Below are 14,972 nucleotides of genomic sequence, written 5' to 3'. Positions count from 1 at the left end.
AACTTAATGTCATTTTAGTTGAAAACAACAACAAAAATGCCAAAGAAAAGGTGTAAAGAAAAATTAGCTTAGTCAGAAGCTGATCTAACTTTCAGGTTGAACTCACTCCTGCTCTTCTTCCTCTGTGATGCCGCCTCCCGACTGTGACAATCAGTTCAGCCTTACATAAAAACAAAGCTCATTGAGCCTCAGTCTCTTCAGCACATGTCCACTTTGTTTTGTAATTTGCCAGCACCTATAACTTTACCACATTGGCCTGTTAATTTCGATTTTGCTCTGTACTTGTTATTTCTTAAGTCTAGATAATTTCATATTGAATTTAGCTTGTGTTGTATTTATTTTGTCTTAAAATGTGTTTTGTAATTGTTTTTTCAAATGAAATGCTCTTTGACAATAACTTAAAGTTAAAGCCACTTCGGGCACAGTTTACGCTGGGAAAAGCAGCATATAAATACACTAAACATAATAATGTTTCTCAAACTCTGTTGACTATTATAAATGTTTCATCAGCAATCTGCTGTAAAAAGTCAGAACAACTAGTGTTCCAGGTTTTTTTTTAAACTTATTCTTTCCAGTTCATGTGGTATATACAGTCAGGGCCAGAAATATTGGAACAAGGATAACTGTTTTGGCAGTTGGCTTTCGTACACCACCACATTGAAGTTGAAAGGAAACACACCCAGATGGGAGCGAAGTCAGGACTTTCAGCTGTAATTCAAGGGGTTTGACAAAAGTGGGGCACTAACCATTCAGGAAGTACAGCCAGTGGCGCGCGCACACACACACACGCACACACCCATCGTTGGTGGCTCATAAGTAATGGAAGGAATGGCTGACAAGCAGCTTCACGGCCAGGTGTGGCCTGTTTCCTGGTACCCCATGACCAATCAAGCAGATAAAAGGCCTGGAGGTGGTTCTGAGTGTTACATTTGCATTTGGTAGCTGTTCACTGGAACTCCCAACATGAGGTCCAAAGAGGTGTCCATGCGAGTGAAGGAGGCCATCATTAGCTGAGGAAACAAAATAAACCCATTAGAGAGACAGCAAAAGCAGTGGGAGTGGCCAACACAACAGTCTGGAACATCCTGAAAAAGAAGGAATTACCTGGCAAGCTCAACAACAGCAAAAGGCCTGGAAGACCACGGAAGACAACTAAAGTGGATGACCACAGAATTCTGCTCATGGTGAAGAGGAACCCTTTCACAACATCTAGCCAGGTCAAGAGACAGCTTTATGAATCTCTTGTGGAGGTAGGCATGTCATTGTCAACATCTACAGTCAAGAGACAGCTTTATGAATGTAAATACAGAGGCTTCACAACAAGGTGCAAACCACTGGTAAAGCTCAAGAACAGACAGGCCAGATTAGCCTTTGCCAGCAAACACCTAAAAAAGCCTGCCCAGTTCTGGAATAAGATTCTTTGGACTGATGCAATCAAGATTACCTTGTACCAGAATGATGGGAAGAGAAAAGTATGGAGAAGGAAAGGAACAGCTCATGATCCAAAGCATACCACATCATCTGTCAAACATGGTGGAGGCAGAGTTATGGCATGGGCATGTATGGCTGCCAGTGGAACCGGGTCACTGGTGTTGATTGATAATCTGACTGCTGATAAAAGCAGCAGGATGAATTCTGAAGTGTATAGGGCTATACTTTCTCCTCAGATTCAGCCGAATGCTGCCAAACTGATAGGACGCCCCTTCATATTGCAGATACATAATGACCCAAAACATACAGCAAAAGCTACCCAAGAGTTTCTGAAGGCAAAGAAGTGGGATGTTCTTCAATGGCCAAGTCAGTCACCTGATCTCAACCCAATGGAGCATGCTTTTCACTTACTGAAGACCAGTCCGAAGGCAGAAAGACCCACAAACAAGCAGCAGCTGAAAGCAGCTGCAGTAAAGGCCTGGCAAAGCATCTCGAGGGAGGAAACTCAGCATTGGGTCATGTCCATGGGTTCCAGACTTCAGGCAATCATTGACTGCAAGGATTTTCATCCAGCTATCAAAGGCGATCTTTCAGTTTGAAATGATGTTGGTTTGTTCCATTACTTATGAGCCACCAACGATGGGGGGGGTGCCACTGACTCTTTCCTGAATGGTTAGTGCCCCACTTTTGTCAAACCCCTTGAATTACAGCTGGAAGTCCTGACTTCGCTCCCATCTGTGTGTGTTTCCTTTCAACTTCAATGTACAGAGGCCAACTGCCAAAACAGTTATCCTTGTTCCAATATTTCTGGCCCTGACTGTATATTCCACATGAAATAACACGTGAGTGATTAGCCTAGATCTATTGGCTTTCAAAGTTGGATGAGATCTGCTGACACATATGAAATGAAGGCATTTCCATCATTACAAAATGTAAACCATCATTATACATAGGATTATAGATAACATGAAAATATTCCATGTTCTGTAGATTACAGTGTCTGCTTTTTAAGTGACACATTAGCACAGGAACATATTTGTTTCTATAATCAGAATAATTATTACTTAAGAACTCTGGTGCCAGTAGTTTATCTGTATTGTGTGTACTTCCAAAATATCAACAGATAAAGTTATTGTCCTTAATACATTCTCCTCTTATCCCTTGTAGAATGTTATTGGATGGTACAGATTTAGGAGAAACACTCAGCAACAAATGTCATATAGAGAACACATCATCCATAAACAGCTGACACAGATTCTTGGAGTGCCTGACCTTGTCTTCCTTCTCTTCAGTTTCATCTCCACCGCGAATAACTCAACACATGCTTTAGAATATGTTCTTTTTAGACCAAACCGAAGGTAAACAATTCCTGGGATGTAGAAAAAACACTTTGTTCCAACTACACATTTTGATTAAGATGAGTAATAAGGGCAGCAATAGATTTCAGATCCATCCAGATATATTTGGACATTTGTTTTAACACTACTTTGGAGGAGTTCAAAATAATTTCATTTCTGCATTCACAGATCGTTTTCCCTTTCCTATTATTTGTTTAGAATGTTTGAAGCTGCTCTCAGTTGGATCCAGTTACAAAATAGCTGGTGCAGTTTCTAGTGCTAAAAAAAAGAGTTGGACCAGACTTAGGCTTCAAGTAGACTACTGAAATCAATTGGTCTTAAATCCCATTGATTTCAGAGGGTCTACTGTAAATACGAGTAAGTTTGAATCCAACACATAGTGTTGAACTAGGACAGGAGTCCCCAACCTTTTTGTGCTTGTGTTCATATTTGGGGTTTTGAGAGAATGTGGTGGGTGCTTTCACACAGTGGCTGCCATGAGGAAGATTGCCCCTTCACAAAATGGCTGCCATAGCACGTGTGGCCAGTCACAAACACCCATTTCCCAAAGGCAAACTCGTGAGGTTAAAAGAAACGTGCTCAAAAACCTAAGAAATTGGAAAATTGAGAAATAAATTTTTTCAGGTTTTTCTCCCTGAGCCTTCGCATTTCTGTGTGTGTGCACAGAAAGCCAGGCAAAGCACAGAAAGCCAGGCAAAACACCCTCATTCACTCCCTGCCATCCCCTCTAGCCCTCCGTGATGCTCCCCATCACCTTTAGCCTACCTTTTTCGTTTTTCTGGGCATGCTTCAGAATGAAGTGCTGGTGCTCCACGTGGGGCCCATGTGGCATTCTTGGAAGTTAAAAGATGGTGCTTGAGACTAGTGCCTTGGTTTGCAGTACGCCAGCAGTATGCCAGCCTTTGGAGGCTGTCTTGCTGTTCCTGAAATTAGATGGCAGATTCTAAGCAGAATATCCAGAAAGTATAGCTTATATATGAAAAATACTGGGTTCATTGTCAGACTTAATATTGGATTACAGGTTGACCTGGTTTGCATGTAACAACATTTCATAGGTGAAACAACCCGTGAATTGGTAGGGCTGAGTGCGAGCAACTAAACAGCGCAGGAATGTTCATACATAATTAGTCATGATATCCAAACCCAGCACTTCTGGGTTGTTGAGGGTTAAACAACCCAGAATGTGAACCCATGGCTAGTTGTTGGGTTAAAATTCTGGGTTGTTTAACCCTCACTAACCTGGAGTGCAGGGTTCAAATGTCATGACCAACAACCCAGGAATGGACCGTTCCTGGGCTGTTTAGCAAAGTGGGAGCAGCAGGTGCATGGGAAGCAGTGTGCTTGCTCGCACTCACCCCAACAACCCATGGGTGGTTGTTATTTTATTTATTTATTTATTTCATTTCTATACTGCCCAATAGCCGAAGCTCTCTGGGCGGTTCACAAAAACTAAAACCAAACAACACACAATAAAACAATTTAAAATATATAGAACATTAAAACCACAATATAACAATACAACCACAATAAAACCTAGCAGCAGTACAGGAGTTTAAAATACAGATTTAAAACAGCAAAGATAAAAATTTAGAAAGCTAAAATGCTAAAATGCCTGGGAAAATAAAAAGGTCTTCACCTGGCGCCGAAAGGAGTACAATGTAGGCGCCAGGCGAACCTCACTAGGGAGCTCATTCCAGAGCCGGGTTGTTACGTACGAACCACGCCACAGCAACAGCTTTTTAAAAAAGTATCTTGAAGGTTTTCTTTTTTTTTAGTCCTGCTGGTCAAATGTGTCTCAGTCATATGAATGGAAGCAGTATTATCAGTATATTTGCAAGTAAATCCTCCTGCCTGTCCCTATGCTAACAAAAAGTTTTCGATTTGTGGGCTGTAGCAGCTAGAGATTTTCTTAGTGGCCTGCAAGAGGGATTAAAATTAATATAGTACTTGTGTGTCATGAAAATGACTCCATTACAATTTGGCTCCTTATATATGGCCGATCTGGTTTTACTTATATAGGGCTGCAAACTTTACTCAATAGATTAATCAACTAAACATTTTGCTAAAATCAACTTTAATCTATGGAGCTGAGATTTAGAGATAAACTAGTTCTGGGTTTTTAAAGCAATTTAGTTCTAGTATGTTTCTGTAATGGTGAAAGAAAGAGGTCCTCTAATATTTTCCAACAATAAATATCTTTAGCAAACAAAAGCTATCTTGCATTTATTCAGAATCTCAAAAAAGCACCTACATTGGGATGTTAGTAATATGGAAATATAAGCTTAGTCAATTAGTTAGACAGTTGTTCTTTAATTAGTAACTTGCAGCTGCGGCTGTCTATGTGAAATCTTATTTCCTCCTTGTTAATAGGATCTAGGGGAACAATTTGATCTAGGGGAACAGTTAAGGTGATGGGTTATCTTGGTTATTACTATGACTAGAATCTCTTCAAAAAGAGATCACATTGCCGGAAGTAATCTACATGAAGGCTGACAACTGTCTTTCTAAACCTTTCTGTAGGTATAATCAAAGAGTGTCACTTGCTATTCCTAATCTAGGCAACACAAGCCAGCAGGAATACAAGGTTTCTTCAGTGCCAAATACTTCACAAAATTATACCAAAGTTATTAAGGAGCATGGGTAAGCATTCTTTTCATATGTAACCATTGCCATTCTGGGATACAAACAAATAAATCTAGATTTAAACCAAGAATAGATATGTAGCACCTTGATTATCTACTTCTATTTCATGATTACTGTCTTCTAAACAGTACAGAGAAATAGAAAAATACTTTGGAAATATTTATCAAGGTAAAACAACCCCACAAGAAAAGCAAAGTTAACAGGACCAAGCTTTAGCTGTAGAAGAACTCCAAGTGTAGAATATATATGGAGTTCAGTGAGAGACATGTGCTCTTCACTATATAATGATTATATTTTGTTAGCGCAATAAAACATTGGGGGTGGGTTAAATTGAATAAGGTAGTTCTTCACTCTGCTACCTTAGGGAGCAAATTCTCCTACATTAATCAGTTCAATATTAGGCTGAGCAAAAACAACTGGCTCTGCAAAAGGCATGGCAGTTCATGCACTGTTGCTTGGAATATTGATTTCTAAGAAATATAAATAGCTTTCTAAGAAATATAAATTGAAGGGTAAAATGTAGAGTAAGTTTTAAGTGTGATCTCTTCTAACTCATTATTTCTGATTTATTTTCAGTACTGATTTTTTTGATAAAGATGGCGTGATGAAGGACATCAGGGCTATATATCAGGTTTATAACGCACTTCAGGAAAAAGTACAGGTAACTCCTTGTATGTTAATATCAGTCAACAACTATTGTGATAAACTTGATGTGCTTTAATAATGCAGAACTGCAAGAAAACCAGCTTTATTTCAAATTTTAAACTTGTTCCAGGAATAATTTTGCTTTTCTGATTTTTGTGTGAGGAGGCATTCAACAATGGGTTCTCCCTCCCACTACTGCAGGGATGGGGAATTCCTGGCACGCAGCAAGCTCCGTCCCCCTCTCCATGGGGATTAGAATCACCCCTGTTATCTCTGACCTATCACTGATCGGAGATCAAATCAAAGATTCCCTTCATGCACTGTCCCAACTGGGACAGTGCACAAAGGAGGTACCTGGTTCAGCCAGCACCTGGAGGAATGGCTCCTCCAGGCACTGGCCAAGTTCCTTTCTCCATGTCTCTCTATGTGCAGAGAAAGGCAAGGTAGGCTCTGGACGGTGGGTGACATCACCCCCGTGATGTCATCCAGCTCACTGGATTGTTTGAGAGGGGTCATCCAGCCCATGGATCAGAAAGCCTTCCCCACCCCTGCCCTATCGCCAAGGAAGGCAGGTATGTAACCTCAGTATTTTTTAAAAGTCCCGTTTATACTGTTCTTTTCTTCCCTCCTTCATACAAAAAGTAAACATTGTATTTCACAGGTCTCGGGAACTCCAACCTCATTTTGCCCTTTCATCCTTGTGAGCAGGCTTGACACCAGCTGAATGTGCACAGATCACTCAAGATCTACATGTGTCACACAGAATCCTTCAGGGACACTGACACCTTGTTTCCTTTCGGCCCATTTTTTCCCTGGGGGAAAAAGTTTCTAGTTCTCCTTTTAGCCAGATGGCTTAAGGCATGTATTGCCACATGAAGCCCAACACCTGACTAAAAATCTCCATATCACACCTCACTTGACCAGGGTCGTATCCCAAGTTCACAGCCATCTCTACTAACACACCCCTTACAGAAATATGTAGGGCAGGGGTGGGCAACTTGTGGCTGTCCAGATGTTTTTGCCTACAACTTCCACCACACCTAGCTAGCATAGCCAATGCTGAGGGATGATGGGAGTTGTAGTCCAAAGCATTTGGAGGGCCACAATTTGCCCATTGCTGATGTAGGGCTTCCACATGGACAGCACCTTCATTAAACTACAAGTTCAATTCCTCCATGGGGGCATCTTTTGTGACAGAAGTGATACAACATGTTCTTCCTCATAGTTTCAGCCACTGTCACTCTTCCTAGACTTTAGGTTAGGTTGTACATGTCCCATTGTTGGGTGCCTCCTCACACCAATCTGAGAACATAACATTCAGTGCTTACTATGGTAGTTCCTTCTGATTTGGTGTGATGGAGGCATCCAAACCACGTCCTCATCAATCAGTGGCTGATTCGCATGGCATAGTTGGAAACTATAGGTAAGCTGCACCCTCTTCTCTGCACTCCTGCCTAAGCCTAATCAGGGAGGAAATTTCTTTTTTGGACTCAGGAGGTTGTACTCTATCTCATGCCTAGCCACAGGATGGAACTGGGGTGGAGTCTAGCAACACCAAGCCTAGAGGCAAAAAATTAGGTCACATGATCCCTGCTTTTCTGGGCAACAGGCGGAGTTAACCCATTGTTGGGTGCCTCCTTAACACCAAACCAGGAGGAACCTTCACGGTAAGTATCCATGTTCCATTGTTTAATAGTTGAACATTTAGTTTAATTACACTTTAGCCCAGTATGGTTCATGACCCAAAACTGAGTTGCAGTGCTGTTCTAGGTGGGTCTTGGCACCTCCTCACCCACCCACCGTGCAGTCTCACTTCACACCACTGCCTCCAACACCCCAAATCACCCATTGTGCACCTAAGCAGCCTCCTGCAATTCCAATGTGGCAGCTGCTGCTCATGCAGCTTGGAGAAACTGATTGGCACAAGAAGGCGGCAATGGAATCCAATCAGCAGCCACCTGCTGCTGCTGCTTCCACTCTGATTGGCTGCCACCTCCCATCTCTGCTCTCTTGTACTAATAGTAGTGTGCACTGCTGTTCAGTTCCTCCACGCTGAGTGAGCAGCAGTTTTATTTGTAAGCAATGGAACTCACCCTTGCCCCAATAATGTCCTCTCCTAAAAGCAAAAACATCAGATTTTCCAACTTTTCCTTTACTAAAATATGAGCTTGCCCCTCAGAGTCAGGATTGCTTGTAGCAGTTTCTGTAAGTCAGACTTATTACTGTGAAGGGGAGAGGGGGAAAGAACCAGGAATAGTATGATTCTATGCGGAGCCAGCATTGTACGGTGATCATCATTGTACGGTGATTCTTACCGTGAAGCAGCAGGCAGACTGAAAACACTCTTTCTGTGGCCAGGCATAGCCTTTGCCCTTTCCTGCAGCCAGGCAGCCTTAATTCAGTGCAAATTACTCCATAGTAAACATGCATAGGCTAAGATTGCAGGGCAGCAATCACCTGCATATGTCTTGCAAGTAAGTCCTATTGAACAAAGTGTGAATGGTTGTTAAGTAGTACACATGTATAGACTGGATCAGGCTGTAAGACAGCAGCCTCATTCTTTCTGTTACTGCTCCTTGAGATTCCCAGGGCCCCTTGTCTTTGGTTCTGTGGATGGCTACAGGAGTTGAGTGTGGCACATGTGGGGAAAGGAGAATTGGCAATGATATTTGCACCAGTGCTGCATCATCCAAGGCTCCAGACCTTGTAAACATTTGCAAGTGATCTCCGTCTCACCCAGCCCCATGTCCTCATCCCTCCTGCACCTGCCTCCTACCCAAGTGCAGCCAATCCACTCCCCTTGCATTGTCCAGGTGCGCACTGAGATGAGGTGGCGGCAGAGGTTTACATGTCTCCCCCTCATTGCGCTTGTTAGCACTCCCAATACACCCAGTGAGGACAAATTGTGTTCTTAGGTCCAAATCTCACTTCAAGATCTGAATGGACAGACTGCCGAATCTCTGCAGCTGCATTCAAAAGCAGGTGTTTATTTTTTTGTATTTGATTGTAAGATTGGGGCCCTGGTGTATAATGCATTAAGCCTCTTTGTGTTAAATACTTGATGAGGGATCTTAAAAAAACAGTTGAAAATAAACAGAAAATGGAAACCTTCCTTCAGTCCACTCCATTCCTTCCCTTTAAGTGGTTCAGGCCCTATTGCCAGTTCTGTTGCTTTTTCAGAAATTAGGTGCCAATTAGGCGGAGCCATGACATCACTAGCTACATCAATAAGTAGCTGCCCAGTTATGTCCCTGAAACCTGATTTGTGGCATTATAGGTAGAATAAGCATCTGTAATTTCTCCAGGCCATGCATGAGATTGCCATCTCCTTTTCCTTCTTTCACCACTTTACTTTGTCGAGGGAGATCCAGTTTGATCCATCTTCTGCCATGAGATTCACTTTACAGATCTGTTAAACTGACATCTGTCGAATTACATTGTGTATCTGTAGTGCCCATGGGTCAGTAGATATGGAACTCTGCTTTATTGTACTGCTTCATTTTTCATTCTGCAATAGACGTTTCACCAAACTGTGTTGAGAAAAAGTTGTCACAGCTCAAATCTGACTGGTAGCTGTGCCACCTGACTGAGACATCTACCTTATTTCAGATGCGCAGTGGTTTGCTGTGGCTTCTTAGAAGTGATCAGAAGCACTCTTCTATATTCAAGCACACATCTTTTTTTTAATAGACCCCCCCCTCCCTTTTTTAACTAGTGGATGGATAGATTGATATGGAGTGCCAATCCTGTTGTGAACATTTCTACCCATAGTGGTTCTTTTACATGGTACATCTTTGTCAAAGTCAGATTTGAGCATATGTAGTAACAGTAATCTTGCAGGTCTGCTGAACTTTGTCTGGCACAAAATGGAGAAAATGCTGGCTTTCCAGCAAATTATCTTCTGATTTTTCTAGAAACAGAACCCACATGTGTGCCGCATGTTAATGTTTAAATGGCTCTAAGAAGCCTGGCTATACTTGCTTAAATGCTCGCTCAATTTCCCTTTGTGTTGAAAGTTGCAAATCTGTCAGCTTTGCCATAGTTTTTTCTTGCAAGATTAAGTATAGTTGTTACTTCTAGAAAGGAAGTATGGATCTCTGCTTTCTCATTTATCTGTAACAACTTCTTTAAAAACTTGCTTAAGGAGTACAAAGTTACTTCCTGAGTATTTCTTACTTGACCAGTATTCATTAAATGTATCACAATTATATTTGAAAAGCTATAGGCATAAATGCATTTTTATTAAACTACTTCTTCAGCAGCCCATTCATCTCCTCGACTTTAGTTGCTGCAGTAGAGATAAACTGCAGTACTGCAGCAACTCAAGAGGCAGTTCTCCCACATTTGCCCCAAATAACCACTTAAATTCTTACTACTCTGGTTTGCCAGAACAAACTGCTGCCAGAATTAGTGGCTGGGGGCTGCTTTCAAGGTTTTGTGGCAATGCATCCCAGGCTATAGGCAGCTCTGTCCCTCCACTGATACATTTCATGGAGGTGTGACTGGCACCATTGTGTTATTTTCAGTGCCAGCTCAAAACCTGTTTGTTTACCCAGCATTTTAAATTAATTTATGAAGCCAGGTGGTGTAGCTGCCTATTTTATATATCTTCCGCTTTTGTGTCGTAGTTTGATTTTACTGAAGTTTTTTTAAATTACATTTTGTAAATTGCTCTGATACCAAAAGAAGGGCAGTATATAAATATTTTAAATAAATGAATGCATGACTCGCATGCTTTTGAACTGTAGAACACAGAAACAGGCTTTAAATCATTTTAGGGTGCAATCGTATGAAGATAGTTGGCAGCCAATGCAGGGCGTCTGGAGTGCGGAGGCGATCTTTACCTCCAGTTCCAGCAGACCTGCCCTGCATTTCTGCTAGACGGGCAATTTTGTCTGTTTAGCAGCGGCGCGTTGGAGTAGGAGGGAAGGAGGCTGGGATGGCTGTAGGAAACATATGGCCAATGCCCCCTGCCCGCCCCCAGGAACACCCCCTTTTCCCATCTCTGTGCTCTGTTTCCGAGTGCGGAGATGTAGCCAGAACTGCACTGGGTATGAGGAGGAGTGGGAGGAGGTGTGGAGCCCAGAAACCAAACAATCTTCTTGTCCCCTCAGACACTGTCTAGGGGACATAAGATTGTTCCTTCCAATTACTGTTCTCATGTCCAAGGGGGTAGAGGTTGAAAGCCTGTTTGACTTTGGCTCAGAATATTATCGCCTATTTTCAGGGAGGGTTTCTGTGTATTTCCAAGGCAGTCAGCACATTTAACAGCACTGTGTGTGAAACCAAAACATAGCTGCTTATAACAGTGTCAACTACGTCATTCTTTTGCTATTATGGGAGGATGTCCACAGTGGAAGCTTAGGCAATTTCCTCTGTCGTACAGTAATTGAGGTTTGGACACAAGTGACAAATAAAATATGAATTATCAACATCTCATGATGGATGTGTCCTTGATCTTGACTTCCGCATTATATTTCTGCTAAGACTGCTAAATGTCCATTGAACTAACCTTGTTGTTTTTCTCCCAGGCAGTATGTATAGATGTAGAGAAGAGTGAGCGAGCTGTTGAATCTTTTCAGGCGGAGGTGAATAAGCTAAAAAGGCAAATCTCACAAAGGAAAAATGAAAAGGAGCAGGAAATAAGTAAGCCTCTTCTGTAAATGTTCTCTTGGTTGCTTGAAAACTCAATGTAACACTCAGCTCCATTGTGCTCTATTACACAGTAAAGTCTGAAATATATATGAACGAATTCCATCATTTAGGAGATATAGGACGTAGCACAAATAGAAAAAGTCTTGAACAAAGTGCTGAGTATTTAGAAACAATTACATACGACTGCCTCTAGTTTTAAGAGAGATGTTCACCTACTTAGGTGAACATGGACTACTACTTAGTCCAAATATCAGGCATATTCTATGTACTTTATAATTCTGTGATAGCAGGACCAAGTAAGGAAAGCTGATAGGAGGAGACAGGCTTGGGGTGGGGAGGTGCATGTACATGAGCATGCATTTTCTTGAAGTGGAATATACACTTGCACATGCACACTGTTTTCAATTGTATATTCCCTTTCTGTCAACCCACTGTTGGAGCTCTGAGTTTCACAGGCTTTCCCGTTTCTGTAGCTACCTTCATAGTAGGGCAGGGGTGATGCTTCAGCCAAATGCTAACTACTTCAGTTCTCCATGTAATTTCTACCGGAGAAGGGGCATGATAAGCCCTGATGCAGCTCCAACACTCGAATATTGGCTGGAGAAATTGCAGCATAAGTGCCTAGCAAAAGAAAAAAATATTGGAGGTGGAAAGGCAGCAGAGGGAGGGGATACACAGTTTGCAATGCAGAAGAGATAGATTTTTTATGGGGACTCCATGTGCAGTGAAAATATCAAAACCAAGACACTTCAGCTGTAGCATCAAATATGGTGGCTGTTGGTTATGACCTGTGTAAATGGGGTTCTAGAAATGTGTCTGCCTGTATCTGAAGCATAGTGGTCATAGCTGGATGTCAGAATGTGGTCTGCAGTTCTTACATTCCGATTAAAAACCACTTGGCATTAGATTTGATGCTAGTTATAAATAGCTGACTGAGAAGCTGTATGTTTTATATTTGGAAGGTAGACCAGTTAGCTTTATAACATGTAATTTATTAAACTATTTGAATAGGGAGCCCAGTACATGTTTTTATTAGAGCACCCCATCCCTTTTTGTGTTACTCATGAACACTTATGTTCGTACATGTCTTGTGTATTAGTTGGGTATTTAAATTATTAGATACAATGTGATGAAATTCCAAGCAGTTGCTTAGAGGAGAAAGCTCAAAGGAGATTATAGGATTGCAAGAGCTATGGACTGAGAGAGCAGGCCATATATTGGAATAATAAAGAAATAGCTAGAAAATTATAAAGGGTCAGGGTAGATAAAGGTAAAGTGAAAATATCAGCAATAGTGAGCAATATTTGTTTCGTTTGTGGTTGATTCTTCAGATGTGCCTTTTACAATATTTAATGCCCTGGTTCACCATTGTACCACTCTTGGTGTATGTCTCTGAATTTTAAAGAATGAAGTACTATAATCATATCATGGCCCTTAAGTGCTACTCTTAAGCAGTTTTCCAGTTTGTTGTTGTTGTTCAGTCATTAAGTCATGTCCGACTCTTCGTGACCCCATGGACCATAGCACGCCAGGCCTTCCTGTCCTGCGCTCTCTCCCAGAGCATGCTCAAGTTCATATTCATTGCATTGGTGATGCTATCTAGCCATCTCATCCTCTGCCGCCCCCTTCTCCTTTTGCCTTCAATCTTTCTCAGCATCAGGGTCTTTTCCAATGACTTTTCTCTTCGCATTAGGTGGCCAAAATATTTGAGCTTCAGCTTCAGTATTTGTCCTTCCAATGAGCACTCAGGGTTGATTTCCTTTAGGATTGACTGATTTGACCTCCTTGCAGTCCAGGAGACTCGTAAGAGTCTTCTCCAGCACCACAGTTAGAAAGCATCAATTCTTCGGCGCTCAGCCTTCCTTATGGTCCAGCTCTCACAGCCATACATTACTACTGGGAAAACCATAGCTTTGATTAGACGGACCTTTGTCGGCCAGGTGATGTCTCTGCTTCTTACTCTGCTGTCTAGGTTTGCCATAGCTTTCCTCCCAGGGAGCAAGCGTCTTTTAATTTCATGGCTACAGTCACCGTCTGCGGTGATCTTGGAGCCCAAGAAAATAAAATCTGTCACTGCTTCCATTTCTTCCCCTTCTATATGCCAGGAAGTGATGGGGCCAGATGCCATGATCTTAGCTTTTTTAATGTTGAGTTTCAAACCAGCTTTTGCACTCTCCTCTTTCTCCCTCAACAAGAGGCTCTTTAGATCCGCTTCACTTTCTGCCATTAGGGTGGTATCGTCTGCATATCTGAGGTTGTTGATAATTCTCCCGGCAATCTTAATTCCGACCTGTGATTCATCCAACCGTTCATCGTTTCTCATGATGTACTCTTCATATAAGTTAAATAAGCAGGGCAACAATATGCAGCCTTGTCGTACTTTCCCAATTTTGAACCAATTGGTTGTTCCATGTCTGGTTCTTACTGTTGCTTCTTGACCCTCGTACAGGTTTGACCCTCGTACAGGTAGTTTTCCAGTACACCTGACTAAATGTTCAATATTTGATTGGATGGGCAATATGTTATTCTTTTGATACTTAGACCTCTTATTTAACATGTTCCTTCTGATAGTGTTAGCACTGAATAGTGTCAATGATGGGAAAAACAGTCTCTAGATTTTTCTACATAAATACAACCCTTGGGGTAACAGCAAGTGTAAAACAAGATCTATAGTCAAGATTGTTGACTCAAGGTTGGTACAGTGGGTACTTCCTCTCGTCAGAATACCTTCCACTTTCATACTAGGTTTTCATTTTTGATTTAACATGTTGCTACCAGTATGTTATCCATGTTAAAAACCTGCATTTTTTCATCAAATCATAGAATAGTAGGGTTGGAAGGGGCCTATAAGACTATCAAGTCCATCCCCTGCTCAATGCAGAAATCTAAGTCAAAGCATCCCTGACACATGGTTTGACTTAGATTCCTGCATTGAGCAGGGGTTCACTAGAATTCTACACCGTATTTTAATAGAGTGAATGTTCATGCCATATATTTAGCAACCTAAAATGAAATCAAGACCAATACAGTTACTTATACTGCACTTATTTTCTGCTTCTGTACAGTTTTCTGGCTTGTTCAATCCTACTTTTCTGACAGACAGATAAGACTATTACCACGCCGTGACATCCCTTCCTGTGGCTAATTGCCTTGTTTCATCAAAATAACTTCCTTCACAGCATTGATCAGAGATGCTGTGGAAGCGTAAGGTGGCAAAAGTGTAATGTATGGTGGTATCAT

At 41.7% G+C, this 14,972-nt stretch overlaps 1 protein-coding gene across 4 annotated transcripts in view; it reads left to right on the top strand.

Annotated features, from left to right (window-relative positions):
- The window catches only part of ABRAXAS2 (abraxas 2, BRISC complex subunit), a 57,492-nt gene that overhangs the window by 17,933 nt on the left and 24,587 nt on the right, over nt 1-14,972 (top strand). For all 4 annotated transcript variants that reach the window (XR_014788782.1, XR_014788781.1, XM_084841521.1 and 1 more), the window contains exons 5-8: nt 2,599-2,789; nt 5,310-5,429; nt 6,009-6,093; nt 11,609-11,723. Coding sequence is in view for 2 of the 4 variants with exons in the window: in XM_084841521.1 (XP_084697647.1) it covers nt 2,599-2,789; nt 5,310-5,429; nt 6,009-6,093; nt 11,609-11,723 (511 nt within the window). In the remaining 2 variants the exon portion in view is untranslated. The remainder of the gene's footprint in view (nt 1-2,598; nt 2,790-5,309; nt 5,430-6,008; nt 6,094-11,608; nt 11,724-14,972) is intronic.

This window comes from Heloderma suspectum, chromosome 3 (genome assembly GCF_057233095.1).
Source record: "Heloderma suspectum isolate Gila_16-S chromosome 3, 16-S_ref, whole genome shotgun sequence".
Lineage (NCBI taxonomy): Eukaryota > Metazoa > Chordata > Lepidosauria > Squamata > Helodermatidae > Heloderma > Heloderma suspectum.
This window is presented reverse-complemented; position numbering and strand designations above follow the sequence as displayed.